Source organism: Lepidothrix coronata, unplaced genomic scaffold (assembly GCF_001604755.1).
Source record: "Lepidothrix coronata isolate B3197 unplaced genomic scaffold, Lepidothrix_coronata-1.0 Scaffold59, whole genome shotgun sequence".
NCBI lineage: Eukaryota > Metazoa > Chordata > Aves > Passeriformes > Pipridae > Lepidothrix > Lepidothrix coronata.
The window spans coordinates 4,284,513-4,302,918 of NW_016690239.1; the positions used below are offsets into that span (position 1 = coordinate 4,284,513).

Consider the following 18,406-nt stretch of genomic DNA (forward strand, 5'->3'; position numbering starts at 1 on the left):
GTAACAAAAAATGAGTACACAAAATATTTTACAGAAGCCAAGCTGCTTAGAAATACAATCACTCAAGCTTTTAAATAAAGCACAACAGCCCTTTAATATGTAGTCCAGAAGCAATCCCATCCTGAAGTTGTATTTACCAAGCTGTCTTCAGCAGCCAATTATTTCCCTTTGTTTTGGCTATGCAAGGAAAGATGTGCTCCAAACATATGAAACAGGGTTTTATATGTTTTTTGTATTATGTTTATAGAAATCTTAGCAGCTAGTAAAAATTACAAAGAATAACAAATTCACGATTTACACTCGAAGTTTAGTTAAGAATTTTATTTCCAAACATTTGTGAATTGTACAGATGACAGCTATATGTAACAACCTTTTAAAGAAGCTACATACTTATATTAGTTGAATATTAGCTTCTGAATAGTTGATGGTAACAGTTTCCTCTGAGAATTTAGGGAGGAGCTTCTTGGAGATGTAGGGATAGAAAACAAGGAGGAAAGAGGCAATATCTGAACAACAGTCCTTACTCATTTGCAATGTAGACCCATTTGTGCTTCTCGAGTGCTTCTATGTCATGCTCCAGTTGTTTCAACTTCATTTCCACCTTTGCTTTATGCATCTTCTTGTACCTGGTGTCTGTTAGTACTGGAAGACACTGAAATTCACGATTTGTTTCCTCCCAGTTCTTTTTCAGCCCCTAATGCCATCACATAAAAAGGAAATATATGAGAAAAACTTAAAGTAAGAACAATATATACATAAATGACTTGACCTTTTTATTAATATTGCATTTGGTGTCACTGCAATGTAAAAATAACAGATAAGTATAATGTGTCATCATCTTAATTGGACAAAATTAATTAAATCCTTAAAAGTTCAATACTTGGAACTCCAGCCAAAATTCAGCAGCAGTTTCAGGTCATCTCACCCCCAGCTTGATTTTCTGTAACTGAGACTTTTCTCAGACCATGGACACCAAATAATCCCACAATATTTTAGCTTCTGTAAACTACTCTGAAAAAATTCTAAAGAATTGCATTCTGTTTCTAATCTACATTTACAATAACACCTATAGGCAATTTATTTATCATTTGGACTAAAACCCCCAGCTGTCACTGACCCTATCAACAGTAATTTCAGTAAGTACTCAGTGCTACCTTTTTTGAATGTTGCTGTGCCAAGAATTACCTTACTAGATAAAGCAAACTGTATCCTCCATATATAAAACTCTGAGACTAAAACCCTGCCTAAAAAAAAATTAAAATGCTATAATCCAAAATTTACTCATAAACTTGGTAATTCAACACCAGAGACAAACTTTTATCCAGCAATATACGCTGAATGGAACCAGACTGTGGTAGAAATATAAAATTTAAATCTTGTCTTTACATCCTCACAGTTACTGCAACAAATGCTCTTACTTTCTCTCCTCAAAAGTATAATCAAAATCTGCACATCCCATCCACGCATACATGAGGATTTAGTAGAGTTTATTCAGTACATCAAACGTCCTCAGGAAAACTGTACCTAACAAGCAACTGAGACAGCAATCAGTAAATAACACAATATAGCTGTCAGTGAGAAAACACTTCTTGAAAGTGTATTTGGTTCTCACTTCTGTCACCTTAAAGGATATCACAAAGTATCTTCAAAAATAAAGAACTGAAGTTACTCTCTTGGGAACTAAAGTTTTCAGCTCTCTTCCATAATTAAAACTGGATTCAGCCAGCACACTTATTGTATGGCACATTATGATTTCCAACCTCATGTCTTCTATTATTATTAAGCAGTTTTTTCTCACTGACTGGCTAATTGATGGAGATACTGAAGTTAAATTTAGAGAGTTTATTCTTAATATATATTTAGTTTTGAAGATTGTTGTTTCTATTTCAGAACTCGAGGGCTCTTGTGTTTAAAGGCTTGTCTGATTTTGTCGACTGTAGGAATTGATTTAACAGAAAAAAATGAACTCTCTCTGCCAACACTAAGAAAAACATAATTCTTAATATGAACAAATAGTTTACGGATTCAAACCAGTATATTTATTGCATGGCAATTCCTGCTTTTTGCATATTCATATTAAGCATCTAAGTGTTCATAAAAGTTATTCCAACAATCTTCATATAAAAATATCTACATAAATTTAAAAACCCTACCTTGACATGGGAAACATAGAGCAACAAGGATATTTATTTACTGCCTTGTAATGATACTTGTCTTTGCAATCCAAGGCTGTAAAGTACTTTAATAAAGCTTGTAAACTACCAGGCATCAGGTACAGTTTACAAATATATTATCATGAGTATCATCTTTACAAAAAACTTTCATAGAAGAGTGATTTGTGGCTTCTTTTAAATAATTCTTCTTTGTGTACATTAGTAAAAACTAGTTTGGAAATCACTGAAAAAACAGTAAATTTTAAAATATTAGAGCATGCACTCATCACAATTTGCTCTATCCCTACAAAGTGGAGAGATCAAAAGCAGATCAAGACTCTCTCTATAAATATCTCCTTCACAGCAACTCCAACAGCAATGTAATATGCTGACCACTATTGCTATGGGCTAGATCACAAACTGAATATCCAGCTCTCTCTCTATAAAATTCTAATACATGCTGGATCAGTGCGAAATATGTACTGCATTTATCAATATTCTCTTTTATTCTCATAAAATCCCAACCAAAGTAAGCATAATGCAGAGTTCAAAAAATGTTGGCACAAATTATTTCCCTTTGTTATTTTAAGGTCATGAGGCTTGACTTTGGTCTCAGGCATCTATTGCCACGTATTCTTTCAAATCAGATAGTGCACATGTGTTCACTAGCAATGTCAATTATTTTAAAAGACAGGAATTCCCATATGTCTACAGCTGAGCACTGGGTAGAAGCCACATACCCTGGGGATACTAATTCCTCCTGACAATATAACAGTATAAGTAAGCCCATGAAAGAGCAAATGTTTTGGAAAAAAAAAAAAAGTACAAAATACTGAGTTAATAAAAGCAGTCTAAAAACTTTTAAATTAAAAAATATTTTAGTGCATTACTGTGTTTTAAAAATATAGAGCATAATTTTAATCAAACTAAATGCAGAACTGTGAGCAGCTGAACTCACATGCTTTTTTGCACATATTTTTGTTGCATAGTTAACTTGTTGGACTATGAGCTTATCCTGTGCCTTTCCCAACATAAAAATATCTTAATCTTCACCCTTGCTGTTCTGTTCTTTATTGCTCTCAGTGCAATACCCTCACCTCTCTTCCATACTCCTTCCCAGCTTCTACTGCTTGCTGTACAAGCAAGAGACACCATTGTGCTGGTCAGTTCAGACCTTGCCAATTAACCGGTTCGTCTTTGCAAGGGAGTTAGACACTGTTTTCTCTTTAGATATTCTGCTGGATTTTTTTTCTTGTGGGAATTCAGCATCTTGAAGCTGTCCATCCATCTACTAATTTGTTTCAGGTGGATGCTAAGAGCAAGTTATTAAGGGACAGACTGATAAACAGATATCACAGTAATGTAGGCTTCATTTTCATAGGAAATTTGGCTAAAAAGTGGTCAGCAAAAATTCCAGTTCACGGGTGGGATATACTTTTAAAATGTCTCTTTTACACTCTATTTCTTTCATGGTATTCTTTCTCTTTAGAAAATCTTGTTCAATCAAAACTGTATGAAAGACAGTATCCAAAACAGCTTGACAAAATACAGATTTTTCTATCATTGTTCTACGACTATATTGCAATTTAATTCTGTTTTCTTTTTTTTTGCCACATTTTAAAGCATGACCTTATGTTTTAGTCAGTAAGGTCACAATGTCAAGATAGAAACTGCCAATAAAAGGGGCAATATTCTGTGCTGGGAAAAGAAATGTGTTTTTCCATGATTAACTCTCACTAAATCCATATAGGTTATTTTCCGCACTTTGAAGTTTCACTGAAATTCCAAGTCATTAAGGGGGATAGGAATCAAACAGAATTGAAAACTGGATTAAAACTGCAGCTAGATCAGCTCCTTTCAGTTTTTTACAACTGTTCTACAGCTCCATCTAGTGAAAAAGTAGCTAATTCATCTGTCTCACTTAAAAAAATTCCAGTATATTTTTATTATTTTTATGGACTTACACTACCTTATTTAATCTTTTGTACATATTACTAATTACACTAAATCAAAATATGCACCTGCAGAAGACTTGTCTTTTCTTCATCAGATAGCTGTTTCAAGGCTCTCTTCTTGAGCTGCTCCACAACACTGGCCTCATATTCCTCCTCCTCTCTCTTAATTTCTTCATTTCTCTGTGTTACATATTTTGGTGTAACACCATAATCCTATAAGGGTAAGAAGATGTTCCTTATATGTGCTTTTAAGAAGGAAGCAAAGAGATACCTGTCATCCATAGTATATTACATTTGCAAAAATAGCTTGAAATGACAATTTGTGCTGCTGAGCACTAAAATCTTAAATCACTGTGTTCTTAAAAGTATCAAACATGATTGTCTTTGTAGCCTGAGTAAAATGTATAAACAATTCTCTTCAATTTCTTTTTACAACCTTGGCAGACAACAGAAAACAGAAGCTAAAACGTCTATTCATAAGAACTGATGGTTGAGTGAGGATTTTGAAATCTGTTAATGACAGCGAGCTATTTTACATTTTTACATGGTGTCAGATTCCACGATTGGAAACACATTCCTTAAGAGACTTCCTTTGAAAAGTTCTTCCTATATCCTAATTTTTGTTGAATGTTGCATGCCACAGAAGAGAGTGAATAGTGTTCACACATACACAAAAATTGGACTAGTTAAGAAGGATAAACTATCCCATACTGGTTTTGACAGAATTGTTTCTGTGAGAAAAAAATACCTTCTGAATATCCCAGATGGTCTTGGGGAAACACATCTATTTTGCCTTAACTTTTGTAAAATGAAACTACAACTAAATGCTAAGTGATTCACAAATCTTTTAGTATTGGGTAGCACCACAATTAGCATTGTTTATATATATATTTAGCCATGCAAAGGTACTGCAAGGACTTCAGGTCCTTTTTTGCATCTTTTATGTCAGGAGCTATGTCATATGTTATCTCTTTTTGCATAATTCTCTGTCATGAGTTACCTGTTTAGATAAGCCAGACTCTTGATATATCTTGTTTTCTGAGTAGCAGAATGGACTGTTCCTCTGCTTGGAGGAGGTTGTCCTTAAAGGCATGTCAGTTCTCTTCAAGCTTCTTTGCTTTCCAGAGCTGTCTCACATGGGGTCCAACTTACCAGTCCCTTGAATAGGCTGCTGTTTGCTCTCCTGAAGTACCGGGTCTGTACACTACCACCTCCCTGAGGAGGAAGGGGCCTTGAACTACTACATGGCCTGTGCAACCCAGACTATAAGTGATTATCATACCCCTGACCAATTTTTCTCATTTGTAAGTGGCAGAACCAGAAGAGCATAACCACTGGTTGGCTCATCCACCATTTATGTTAGAAAGCTGTTGCTGACATGCTACAGGAACCTTTCTGGATTTCTTTCATCCCACTGTGTTGTCCTTTCAGCAGGTATCAAGAAACATAAAGTCTTCCATAAGCTGCACTGTGATCTGAAGATTTCCTCAAGTTGCTTAAAGGGATTTCATCCAGTTCCTCACCTTATTAGGTGCTCCATAACAGATACGCTTTTAACACTCACTGGCCTTTCCTCTGATCCTGACCCATGAGCTCAACCAGCCTATTGACAATTCCATAGAAGAGCTCCATATATTTGAACAGCTTCTTCAGTCAAAGGGCAACCTTCCCCTCTTCTTCCCTGCCTGTCTTTCCTAAAGAGCCAACAGTCATTCATCACAGAATTCCACTTGTTTCCGCATTAGATCCTCCCCAGATTCCCAATACAATACATATGCTATTGCTTTAGCACCATCATTCTGCCAATTTTTTTGGCTGACACCAAAGCAAATGAATGCAGAGCAAAGGCAAGGCACAATTCTAGTGTCAGTGACTTGTTCTTGATGAATTTAAAATGTCCACCACAAACAGCAGTGGATCTAAACATCTCAAAAAGAACCATAAACATTTCACAGGAGAATGGAATAGGGAACCTAAAATATGCATTGCTAATAGTATTTCCACTATAACTTAATAAAACTTACCTTTTTTTTAATGTATTTTGGTACAAGTCCGGAAGGTTCAAGGAGATATTTGTCTCCCTGTCTTGAATCAACACAAAAATGTCGAGGCTTTTTAGGTACCCCTCTGATAACAGCAAGTGCATTTCTACTTATAAAATTCTTTTTAATCCTAATAACTGGGCGATACGTCCTCCGTGGCACTGATAGTGCAGGCAATTTCTTACCATCCTGTTCTTTTTTTCCTGTGAATAGAGCATGTAAACATTCTCAGCAATAACCATGAGGAACTTTGCAACTTAATGTTATTACATTTTTCAAAGTAAAATAACTATGTACAGAATTACATAAAAGTAGAACCCAACAATATCTACAATGAAAGAATTGACTGTCAGTGAACTGTGATGAAAATAACTATGCTTGTTTGGCCTAACAGTAGTTTTATAACCTGGGAAATACTATATTGTTTCAGATAGGTTTTCTTTATAATATGTCACTCATTTCCTCTTAACTGCAGCAGTACAGGACTCTTTCCAAAAGTAATTATAACTACTTTTAGTAGAGATGCCCTTAGGTAATTATGGCCTCATCCAGTCTCACCTGGGGCAGCCACCCCACACCCTTGGGCTCAGGAACCCTATTTCAGCTCAGCCTTGTGCTGTCAGTGCCTGGCTGAACTGTCTCAACCATACCTGCCCCTAGTCCTAGTCCTGAAAATTATGTGGAATCAGTGGAGGGACCTGGCCTGTTACCCTATTTTGCCTGATGGTCACAGGGCCACTGACAGGACAGAATTTCCTCACCACCCTGCCCTGCCTTCCTGCCTCTGCCATGGTGGGACTGCAACCCCTTCCTGAGGTCTTTGCCCAGCCTGCATTGTGGTTGCCCTCAATGTTGGGCTCATCTCTCCTTAGGGAAGAGCCCTGCTCTTGCTGCTCCCCAACCATTGTAAACAACTTCTCACAAACCTTCCAGAGAATATAGAAACTGCTCCATTTTAGTGTAATCCTTCCTTCAAGGCACCAACAGAAATTCAGTAGTCTCCTGAGTAGTCTCACTTTCAGTGAGCGATGAAAGACAATATTTCCCACCATATTTCCCACTAGACATAACTCTAATACATGGTCATTGTCAAAGATAATGATTTGATTCAAGCTGTCTGAGTTCATGTTCTTTTTTGACAAAAAATAAGTGTAATGTCACAAGTGACAGAGCTCATTCCTACAACAGCTGGTTTCCTGATACTGACCCCATGAAGCAGTACTTTCTTGAGGTTTGTTTTTACAACCCAATAGCTTGCCATAACTTCATACTGTAGGACACACGGGCTTAACTCTCTATTTTAAAAAATACATCTCATTGCATGCATTTCCTGTCTACACTTACTTGGTGCTAGCTTGGGTTCCTTTGAATGTTTCTGCAGGAAATCATTTGGAGATGGCACTGCAACTTTTGCTGGCCCCATAGTTTTCCACTGAGATTTATTTTTCTCTGCTTCGTGTTTCACAAATGCTCTTAATTTGGATATAAACCTTAGAGGTTAAAAAATAACCATAAAGAAGTTAAGAGTCAGAAAAAGTATTCAAAATACTTCTTAAAAGAATATACATTTTTTCTGTAGTTCATGGCAAAAGCCTAAGCTGTTTTTTTTTGTACTCTCTCCCAAATAAAGGCCATCATTCACACAACCTCCATGCTAAGGCTAAACCCAGTACTGCACTGACAAATGGGTTTTCTGGTTCTGAAGTTAGCTTGCTTCTTCCTTCTGCTTTTGTGTCTTTAAGGTCAATATTATCACACTTTGGGAAATGGCTCCCAAATATAAATACTGAACACAGACATTTTGAAACTCAACAAAACCTTAATTTTGGAAATAAACTGCTTTGAGTAGTAGTTGCATGAATTCATTATGGCACATAGTGTGATTCTTGGGGCATCCTGTGCAGGGCCAGGAGCTGGACTTGATGATCCTGATGGGTCCCTTCCAGTTCAGCATATTCTGTGGTTCTATGAGCCTGTGATTTATGCTTGAGAAAAGATGTCCAATACAGTTAAGAATTGGACAGAATGTCTTGGATCATAATTTTTTTCTTATTACTGTCCACTGTATCACTGTCTCAATGTTCTTGTTGAACCATCTGTTACAGACTATTATGAGAGATTAGATGAGATGGGTCACTGCTCCAAAATAGCACAGCACACTGTATATTTCTTATATTGCACAGATCCAAACTACTATCCTGAACAATTGTAATCAGTGGTGGGCTTGGCACTGGAACAGCTTATGTGAAAATCAGACATGAAAAGCTGTATGCACATGGTATGCACACACTGCTGTTTTGGTCTAATGGTGCATATGGCATTGCTACTTCTGCTTTAATCAAAATCTGCAAAAGAAGCCAAATGCTGATCATTAGCTGATTAGCAACATCTTGCCTCTATCTGAAGGACTGAGCTGGCACAGATGTTTGCCTGAGGGAGCAGAACTCCTTGCTCCTGAAGCGAAGGCTACCTCACTGTACCTTCTAAAATCAGTCTATCTTTAGGAAACATGTCACAATAATTTATGGTAGATAAAAGCTGATGAAAATCTGCTCTTCTTTTACAGAAAAAAACATGTTTATGAAAAAAAACTATACCACATTTTCAGGTAAGGAAACACCGCCCCTGTATATTTTACATATAACATACATAATATGTATATATTTTATATAATTTTGTTATGTTGTTGTACGATACATTATTATATTATATATATATAGTTATATTTCTATATATTACATATAGTGCAACCTATTTTATGGAAATACTAAAACAAGAAGAAAGAAACCATGAAATGCTGGGCTAGTGAACATGTATCATAGTAGCAACACTGATGAAAGCCCTTGTGTGTGAGCTGCGAATGCCCAATGCATGTATTTGTACTTATGATCATAACATTAGAACATGTTAGAGGACTTGATTAAAAATGAGGAGTTGTTCTGTGTTTTGGAGATTTGGTCTCCAAAATCAGAAAGAGGATTATGTACATGAGAGTACACATAATTCCATAAATACTTCTAAGTAAGGAATGAGGTTTTATTTAGTTTTTCTGTTAAATTCACAGCTAACAGCTACAGACGGGCACAAACCCATCAAACTGATAAATAATTACATTCCTCACCATTTGCTAGGAGTAGCATTGTAGGCATACAGGAGAAAAAGGCACTGACTTTATGAGGAGTTTGACCTAGTGGGGTTCACAGAGACTTGGAATGAGAAAATGAATGAGAAGACACTGAGTTTATTACATACTGCCATAAGGTAAAGATATCTTTTGTAGACAGCTATAGGCATTATTTTGGACAAAGTAATGTGGCAGTTGTTTCTTTTCAGTGACTTTTCAGGCCAAGGAAGTAGCTAAATATGTCACATACCAATATCATAGGGTCAGAGAGGGTTGCAGGGAAGAAAACATGGTTATGGGAGACTTCAGAATCTAATCCTTCATCATTTCGCAAGGAGAAAAATGACAATACATCTATAAGAAGACAGAAGAAGTCTATACATTTTCCTTAAGTGTAACCTTGGGACACCAAAGTTGGGGAAAATGAGAATGCTTGGTGTGATTTCATGAGCAGTAACTCATCAGCTGAGAGTGAAATATATAAGATTTCATTTGAGAAAAGAAAGCAACAAAAACCCCACAAAACCCACAAAAGACTAGATTTTGTATGCATTAGTTTAAACTGGTCAAATTATGCTCTTAACAAGGTTTGACACTGTTGTTACCAGCTGGATATTTGTCACATTGTAAACCAAAACAGGAAGTGGGGTGACAACAAAAGTTAATGAGATCAGAAGGGGATTCAGTCAGATTATATCCAAACCAAGATCCCCTTGCCTAAACTGAATCTGATGGTCATAGAGTACTGAAATCCCCAAATGGTATTAGGACAAGAATGGATTTAGTGTGTGTGCTTTGCCATACTGTCCTTTCACCTTCCTCTGTCTGTCAAAAGTATCTACCTCCAAAAGTATGTCCATTCACAATGGGAGCAAACAAGCAAACAATCTATTTCTACATGGAGAAGATTAAGAACTAGGAATCTCACAAGTCTAAATCCTTTTACCTGAAAAGCGATAACTATCTTTGTTCTAATGAGTATCACTGATACTTCTACTCATTTTAAAGCTGTTGAGTTATGACCTACATTAACCTTTTACTAAAGATGCTCAGTGTATGTACTGGGTTTGCGTGGCGAGGTTTTGATAGCAGGCGGGATACAGAGGTGGCTTCTGTGAGAACCTACTAGAAGTTTCTTCCATCTCTGGCAGAGCCGATGCCAGCCCGCTCCAGGACAGACCCACCACTGACCAAGGCCAGGCTAATCAGGAATGGTGGTAACGCCTCTGTGATAACATATTGAAGAAGAAAAATATCCTGCTCCGATTTTGTTAGTAAGAAATTCAATTACTATGCTGAATTTGTGTCTGTTTTGCCCTTGACAGTATTTGCTGAGTGATCTCTCCTGGTCCTTATCTCAACTCATGAACCCTTCATTATATTTTCACTCCCCTGTTCCAGTTGCGGAGGGGAGTGATAGGAGTGGCTTGGGTGGGTGCCTGGCACAACAGATAACTCTGTTACTACGGTGTAACAGTTTTCTCTTACGTTAATAGGGACTTCAAAAAAACCTAACACATTTGCTTAACTATTGGCAAAAGGTCTTTTCTATATTTTTAAGGTAAGAGGTGAGAAAGAGAAGCAAAAGAAACAATGTCAGAGGAAGAACAGTGTCAACCTGACACACAGAAAGTATGGAAGTGGGGCACTGAGAAAAATAAATTTAAAAAGCCAACTTTTCAGCTAATTACCGAGAAGTTGTTGTAAGTGCAAATAACAAAGACATCACGTGATTCCTCTTTATAAGAGTGTTTGTAAATTATCAGTGAACAAGATGACACTGAAGACACTAAACGGAATCATCATCTCATGGAGCAGGATGTAAACCCTCAGATCACAGAACCACAGAATCAACTGGGTTGGAAAAGACTTCTAGATCATCGAGTCCAACCTGTGACTGAACACCACCATGTCAACTAGTCCATGGCACTAAATGCCATGTCCAGTCTTTCCTTAAACACCTATAGGGATGGTGACTCCATCACCTCCCTGGGCAGTCCATTCCAATGTCTAATCACCAAAAAATTTCTTCCTAATGTTCAGCCTAAACCTCCCTTGGTGCAGCTTAAGCCTATGCCCTCTCATCCTGTCACTTTTTACCCATGATTCAGGAGAAGAGGCCGACTCCCACCTGGCTACACCCTCCTTTCAGGCAGTTGTGGAGAGTGATAAAGTCCACCCTGAGCCTCCTCTTCTCCAGGCTAAACACCCCCAGATCCCTCAGCTGCTCCTCATAGGACTTGTGCTCCAGCCCCTTCGCCAGCTTCACTATCCTTCTCTGGACACGCTCCAGCACCTCAACGTCCTTCTGAGGAGCAATAACTATTCAAAAACTAGTCTGTTTGGGGTCTTTTTTAACACCTCTTTAGATGCATCTCCTTGACAGAACCAGCCTCCCTGCCTGCAAGTGGCTCTGTCACAACCACGTACCCGGCGGATTTGACGGGCTTCTCCGCCCGGGGGGGGGGGTCACAGGCACCGTCCTGGGCGCTCTGCGTCGCCATCCTCCCGCCGCGAGACCCCAGGCGCGGGGAAGCGCCCGCCTCCCCGAGGGGCGGCCGCCTCGCTGAGGGACTGGGACACGGGGCTCCCACCTCTCTGCGGAGCTCTGGCCTCTGAGAGGTTGCGGGCGGGGCCGGGCCGGCTCCTGTTGTCCGTTACCAGGGAAACCGTTGCCGGGTAACGGCGCCATGACGGGGCGGAGCCGCTGCCGACACCTGTCGGCGGCGCATGCGCACTGGACGTCCGTGAAGTCAGAGGGGGCCGGGCGGTTCGGCTGCGCGTGCGCCGTTGGGGCGCGCGGTGGGCGCGCGCGGCACCTGTGGCAGCGGTCCCCGCCCCCGCCGGTACGTGCGCGCGCTGCGCTCAGGGCGCGGGGGGTTGAACCGGGCCGGGACAGGGAGGAATGGGGTGGGACGAGCCGGGACAGGGCAGGGCAGGACAGGACAGGACAGGACAGGACAGGACAGGACAGGACAGGAGTGCCGCCGCCACTCCCGAAGGGAGATGGGAGCCCGGAGCTGCCGTGGCCGCGTGGGTGCGTGGGTGGGTGCGGTCCCCCCGGTCCCGTCCCTCCGCCCATCCACGCTTCGGCTCCTTCAGGGCGCGTCGAGCTGCTGAGGCGAGAGCCGGTGTAGGATCTTGGTCCAGGGCATCATCTGATGTCTATCCCAGTAACACGGCCCGGTTTTCACTAGGGCTGTCGCCGGCAGTGGGTGACAGAATGGTGGGTCATTGCTGATGGTGTGTAGGTGCTGCCCACGTCCAGGTGAAGGGTGGAGGTGTGTTGCCAAAGCATAAAATTTTACTAGAGGTTTGAGTGTGAGCTCTGCTGCAACAAAACCACACCCTTCTGGCGTGGGGGTTCATATCTAAAGTTGGATGGCTAATTTTAGCTGGTTTTGCAGAAAAGTTTTGCCACTGGAACAAAACATTATCTCAAAGAAACAGGTGGCATTCAATGGCTGCGGGCATCTGTGTACATGTGCTTTATGTGGGTGGGTGCAAGATGGGCTACACTGCAGTAGGTTGAAATGAGTAGCTGGATAAAAAATTCCCTGCAAGATTTTGCACCAGGTTAACTTAAGTTGATTTCAAACAATACCTATGGTCTAAATTCATAGAGCAGCCCAGATGTTACACTCAGCAGCTGGGTAGCACAAACCAAGCGACTGCAGCTGCAAGCGAATCTTTAGTGAAGCTGGACATGGCAGGCAGGACTGTGCTTGGTGTGGTTTGTACTCCCTTAGTTCACACATAATGCTTGAAGTGATTCTTAAGTTCAAGAAATAAAGTCACAAAAATACTGTCTCTACATTCTTGGGGGTTTTTAATCCCGAATGTAACTCTTTTGCATCTGCAAGCTTAATACAAAGATCTCTTTCTGTCCCTATTGTGAATATAGACATACATAATGCACTAGAGTGCATTACTATTGCACTGCAGCTTTATATTCATACTGGATATTACACTTTGCAGTTTGGTTTTCCTTTTTAATGACTGTTACAAAAAACTTGTATTTACACAGGATGACTCGCTAAGGATTGAGGGAAAAAAAGCATATACAGTATGATATGCCCATCTTCGCTCTATGTCTTGTAATTACAGCATGTCCACCAGGTCACAGCACTGGATGCAAACGCAGACTTACTGTTTGCAAGCTCATCTTTTGCACAGAATTGAGCAAATGCTCTTCCCACCTCCTCCTCAGTTTTAGGGAGATTTTGAGAGTCTTTCCCCCTTTGACCTCCCTAAACATCATGTGCTGCAATTAGTGCTGATACTGGTGTTTATTTCTCTAAGCAAAAAAAGCACAATGTCAGGAGTTTCTTGCTTAATCTTTTTTGGAAATCCATCTTTCTTAGTGACTTTTTTTGGAAGGTAGAGTGTCTTCATGATGTGTTCTCTCTCTTTCCCTCCCTTTTCTCTCCCCCCTCAAATTACACTCAACACAATTCCAGTATAGGAGTTCTTCACAGATCCCTTGCTCGGTTTGGCATCCCTTCAGAAGAGATTTGAATGCAACTCATTCAGCCTTGCTGTTGCACAACACTGTGAGTTATCTGTGTATTTAAGTGGGTCTTGCATTTGTTTTTGCAGCAAGAAAGTATAAAAAAATCAAAGTTAACTTGGGAGGTGGGACAAATGTATATTTTGTTAACATTTTGATTACAAGAAGGTAATCAAGTTAATCGTGATTTGTAAATGTGTAGTTAAAAGCAAGTCTAATAGAGGAAAAACTAATTGGTTTTGAATTTCTGTGAACAATATTATTTGCAAACAGTTGAATTTGTCAGTGGAAATGAGCTGGAACTATGCAGGAGAGCGAAATGAGTCTTTCTCTGAAAAATACCTCCCTGGCACTGATGAAGTCATAGCTGGATTTATGTTTGAAGTTTTGTTCTGAATTTTATGTCCTTTAGGTTTTTTTCCTAGATGTTTGCTGAAGGACTGGTTACTGGTTTTTTGTCTGTTTTTTTTTCTCTTTCCGAAGCAGTTAAGTGGATTGTCAAGTTGCCTTGGAAAAACCCCCACAATAACTCATCAGAAGATGTTTCACATTTTTCAGTATCGGCCTTTGAGACTAATAACCCAAAACAGTCTTTCTAGCATGTGTTTAAAACTGATGCTTTCAAGACCTGTTGCATTTGCACAGATATGGAAGTCATGGTTCTCAAGCCATTCTCTTCTTGGAAACAAAAATATTATCTTGATGGGACCTCCAGGTGCTGGGAAAACAACGACTGGGAGAATAGTAGGCCAGAAACTAGATTGCCCTGTCATAGACATAGATGACGATGTCCTTGAAACATCCTGGAATATGAGTGTGTCAGAAAAACTGCAGGACGTTGGTTATGAGGAATTTCTAGAGGAGGAAGGAAAAGCGCTGTTGAATTTTTCAGCATCTGGAAGTGTCATTTCCCTTAGTGGGTCCAATCCAATGCATGCTGCTGGCATGCAGCACGTGAAGAAAAATGGAATAGTTGTGTATCTGGATGTGCCCACGAGAGTCATTATGAGCAGGCTGAAATCAATGGCAGTGGATCGCATCGTGGGCCTGTCTGCTGGTAATTCTCTCAAGGACATACTTCAGTTTAGGAAGCCATTTTACAAAAGGTGGTACGACATCCGTGTTTTTTGTGGAGAGGATATTGCCGCAGAGGTTGTAGCAGAAAAGGTACTTGATGCTGTGAAGAGATACCAAGACTCAGAACTGGAAACTTTCATTTCAACTCGGTCTAGTAGGTCTGGAAGGAGTATGGAAAAAGACTCTTATAAGTATTTCAGTGACATTGTTATTCAGGGCTTAGCCCCTGATGGAGGACTCTTTGTTCCTGAGAGACGACTTCCAAAATTCACTGCTGGAGAATGGCAAGGTCTGATAGAAGCAACTTATATTGAAAGAGCTGAGGTCATACTAGAAAGATGCATACATCCTGCTGATATTCCTGCTTCTAAGCTGGCAGAAATTATTGGAACTGCTTATGGAGCAAACTTTAGTTGTTCTAAAGTTGCCCCAGTAAGGCATTTGGCAGGCAATCAGTTTCTTCTGGAGTTATTTCATGGACCAACAGCATCATTTAAAGATTTTGCATTACAGTTGATGCCACATTTATTTGCCTCCTGCATTCCCAGAAGCTGCAATTACTTGATTCTGGTAGCTACTTCTGGGGACACAGGGAGTGCTGTCCTAGATGGCTTTAGTCGTCTCCATGACACTGACAAACGGAGAATTGCTGTGATGAATTTTTTTCCTGAGGATGGAGTAAGCCCAATTCAAAAATCTCAGATGATTGGCTGTCAGAGAGAAAATGCATGGTCAGTGGGTGTCAAATCTGATTTTGATTTTTGCCAGACAGCTATAAAGCAAATCTTTACTAATTCTGATTTTACTGGCTTTCTTACAGTAGAATATGGAACTGCTTTAGCTGCAGCAAACTCCATAAACTGGGCACGACTGCTTCCTCAGATAGTTTATCATGCTTCTGCGTACCTTGATCTTGTTCATCAAGGTATTATTCCTTTTGGAAGCCCTGTGGATATTTGCATTCCTACAGGAAACTTTGGCAACATATTAGCGGCTTTCTATGCTAAAATGATGGGAATTCCTATCAGAAAATGTATTTGTGCTTCCAATGAAAACAATGTTTTGACTGACTTCATAAGAACAGGTGTTTATGATTTGAGGGGAAGAAAATTAATTCCTACTTTTTCATCAGCAGTAGATATTTTGAAGTCCTCCAATCTTGAGCGATACTTGCACCTGATTGCTAATGAAGATGGACAACTGGTAACACAATTATTTAACCAGCTGGAAAATCAGGGCCATTTCCAGCTACGGAAAGATCTACTTGAAAAACTTCAGCAGGACTTAGTGGCTGGCTGGTGCTCTGAGGAGGACTGTCTAGCTGCCATTCACTCTGTGTACAGTACTACAGGATATATTTTGGATACGCACACAGCTGTTGCTAAAGTAGTTGCAGATCGATTGCAGGATAGAACTTGCCCGATTATTATTTCATCTACAGCTCATTATTCTAAGTTTGCACCTGCTATCTTGAGGGCCTTGAGGATTGCAGAAATAAACCAGAATCCATTAAGTCAGCTTCACTTGCTGAGTTCTTACAGCGCTCTGCCTCCAATCCACTGGAGCCTATTAGAGACCCTGAAAAAGACAGGGAATGGGGATCACCAGGTCTGTGCTGCTGATATGAGTGTGCTGATGCACCATATAGAAACCTTAATTCAAAATCATTTCATGAAAGTTTTTTGAGCAACTGATCCAATGTCCCCAGTGTCAACTGCAATACCTTCTTAACAAGCTGCATGTTTTACTAAATCCGTCATTCACCTGGGCTGTGTCCAGTCCACAGTACAACATCCACAGTTTTATACTCAGTTGCCAAGCTTTCAACAGTATTTGTAAGTAACATGTGTGAGATTTCTAGTGGTGGTGAAAGGCTGTGAATTGAGAGTGTAAAAGACTGGAATATCTTTTTGAAGGTCAGACACAGTAGAGATGCCGGCACTACCGGCTTTCCTTGGCAGTGCTGTCTCCTTCAGAAGCCTGAAGTGTCCTCCATGGAAGGACACAGATAATGAAGTCTGACCTTTCTGAAACTAATAGCTCTGGTTTTGTTGCAACAATGATGTGATCCTTTGGTCTGTGGGTGATTAATTAAACTTTAACTCATTTCACTTAGGGCACTGAAACATAATAAGATACTATAATAATGTTCATATGTTACTAATGAGAATGGATTTCACTACAAAGACTGAAGTGTAGTTGTATTGTTAATCCCTGAACCAGTGAAGAACCATTGAATTTTGTGATATCTTTTTGTATAATGTTTTATTATGTATCATGAGGCCAGTGTTTATGTAAAAAAATCTGGTCTTTTTGTTTTTCACACTTTTTTCTCCCAGATATTTTCCTGTGTCAAATAGAATACTTGATTCACTATTTTTAATATATTTGAGATGTGACTCTTCCTCCAGTGTGTTGTGGTCTCTCTCCTGTATGTTTTCTGTTTCAACTTTCAACTTTAGAATTCTTTTTTAATCCCATAGAAGAATCTGCTAGTGGTACCAGCGGTCTTCTTAAATAACAACCAGACCTTGCCTTTTATTTACATTTATTTTTTTGCATTATAAGTTTTATCTTTGACATCATAGAGCTTTCTTGTTCTAATTACTTCTATTTTCCTATTTTCTTAAGTTAACGGCCTTGATGTTCTATTCGGTTCTTGCTTTGCATGAATTAGTGTAAGAAAGAAGCTTCCCAAATTGCTTGACATCTCATCAAGGAAAGCAAAGGATGAATTCCAGTGTGATAGCATCAGAGGTATTCGTTATGTAACCTAAAATAGATCTGTGTGGTTTTGCTAATGACAGGCTCTTTATTGTTTTTTTCTGAAGAAAAAAGATAGAGTAGGTTGTACTAGGAGATCATGTGGTTATGGAGAAATGTATTCTGGTACCTGGGGATATATTTGGCAATGACATAAAATAAACTACATTTCACACTAAGATATATGGCGAAATGATGTACTGGCTAGTTTTGAGTGGCACACAGTTACAGGTAAAGAGCTGTCCGTCATCAGGTGGGAGGTCGACTTTCCCACCAAGATTCAAATAATCTGGTAATGGTTAACATTTTTTGCCTCTTCGATAGGCAACATTTGCTAGATGTCAAGATTCACTTGGGACTTTGAACTGTTATCATATCTGACAGCTTCCTCTGTGCGCCTTCTTGCCACATTAGAGGCACCTTCTTGCCACATTAGAGGTGAAGAAGACACCACCTAGTAAACTATTTTAAAGAATTGTCATTTAAAGAATTTCTTTCAGCCTAAGGTAAAAGACCCAAGCACTTTGCCACAGTGGCTGCATTATACAGTATAATTAAATGTAGCTGATAACGTAGGTGTAACACAATAGCTTTTTAAGTAATGCCATTCTTGGATACCTTTTTAGAACTTTTGTAGTTCTTTTCCCTGCTCAATCCTCGTTCACTATTTCTGCAGTAACTTTGAAAAATAAGTTTTTGTTTTCACAGAATCGTGAGCATCCCAAGTTGGAAGGGACCTCAAAACATCACCCAGTCCAACGTTTTGTGGGAAAGGGAGCCTA

At 39.6% G+C, this 18,406-nt stretch overlaps 2 protein-coding genes across 10 annotated transcripts; one reads left to right on the forward strand and one right to left on the reverse strand.

The window, feature by feature from the left end:
* Positions 1 to 309: 309 nt before the first annotated feature.
* On the reverse strand, positions 310 to 11,981 carry ENKUR (enkurin, TRPC channel interacting protein). 2 transcript variants are annotated; one of them, XM_017817099.1, is made up of 5 exons: positions 11,869 to 11,981; positions 7,495 to 7,640; positions 6,133 to 6,353; positions 4,175 to 4,321; positions 310 to 694 (listed from the first exon to the last, which is right to left on the reverse strand). In XM_017817099.1, the coding sequence occupies exons 1-5, from the start codon at positions 11,964 to 11,966 to the stop codon at positions 521 to 523; spliced, it is 786 nt and encodes a 261-aa protein (XP_017672588.1). In that variant the 5' UTR covers positions 11,967 to 11,981; the 3' UTR covers positions 310 to 520. The 2 variants fall into 2 exon arrangements, with proteins under 2 accessions (XP_017672588.1, XP_017672589.1); XM_017817100.1 differs by having other exon boundaries at positions 311 to 694; positions 11,705 to 11,944.
* THNSL1 (threonine synthase like 1) lies at positions 11,924 to 17,485 on the forward strand. Of its 8 annotated transcripts, none has more exons than XM_017817090.1 (3): positions 11,924 to 12,120; positions 13,735 to 13,827; positions 14,268 to 17,485. In XM_017817090.1, exons 1-3 carry the CDS (start codon positions 11,965 to 11,967, stop codon positions 16,545 to 16,547), a joined length of 2,529 nt encoding a protein of 842 aa, XP_017672579.1. In that variant the 5' UTR covers positions 11,924 to 11,964; the 3' UTR covers positions 16,548 to 17,485. The 8 variants fall into 8 exon arrangements, with proteins under 8 accessions (XP_017672579.1, XP_017672580.1, XP_017672585.1 ...); XM_017817091.1 differs by having other exon boundaries at positions 11,926 to 12,120; positions 14,271 to 17,485; XM_017817096.1 differs by having other exon boundaries at positions 12,048 to 12,120; positions 13,740 to 13,827.
* Positions 17,486 to 18,406: the final 921 nt, after the last annotated feature.

Bases quoted from the DNA above. Each gene is read 5' to 3' on its own strand.
- ENKUR (XM_017817099.1), bottom strand. From the start codon at position 11,966: ATGGCGCCGTTACCCGGCAACGGTTTCCCTGGTAACGGACAACAGGAG. The intron at 7,641-11,868 runs GTGGGAGCCCCG...TTAACCTCTAAG, and splicing joins GGCCAGAGCTCCGCAGAGAG to GTTTATATCCAAATTAAGAG. The intron at 695-4,174 runs GTGCATATTTTG...TGATGGCATTAG, and splicing joins AAAAGACAAGTCTTCTGCAG to GGGCTGAAAAAGAACTGGGA.
- THNSL1 (XM_017817090.1), top strand. From the start codon at position 11,965: ATGACGGGGCGGAGCCGCTGCCGACACCTGTCGGCGGCGCATGCGCAC. The intron at 12,121-13,734 runs GTACGTGCGCGC...ACACAATTCCAG, and splicing joins AGCGGTCCCCGCCCCCGCCG to TATAGGAGTTCTTCACAGAT. The intron at 13,828-14,267 runs GTGAGTTATCTG...CTCTTTCCGAAG, and splicing joins CCTTGCTGTTGCACAACACT to CAGTTAAGTGGATTGTCAAG.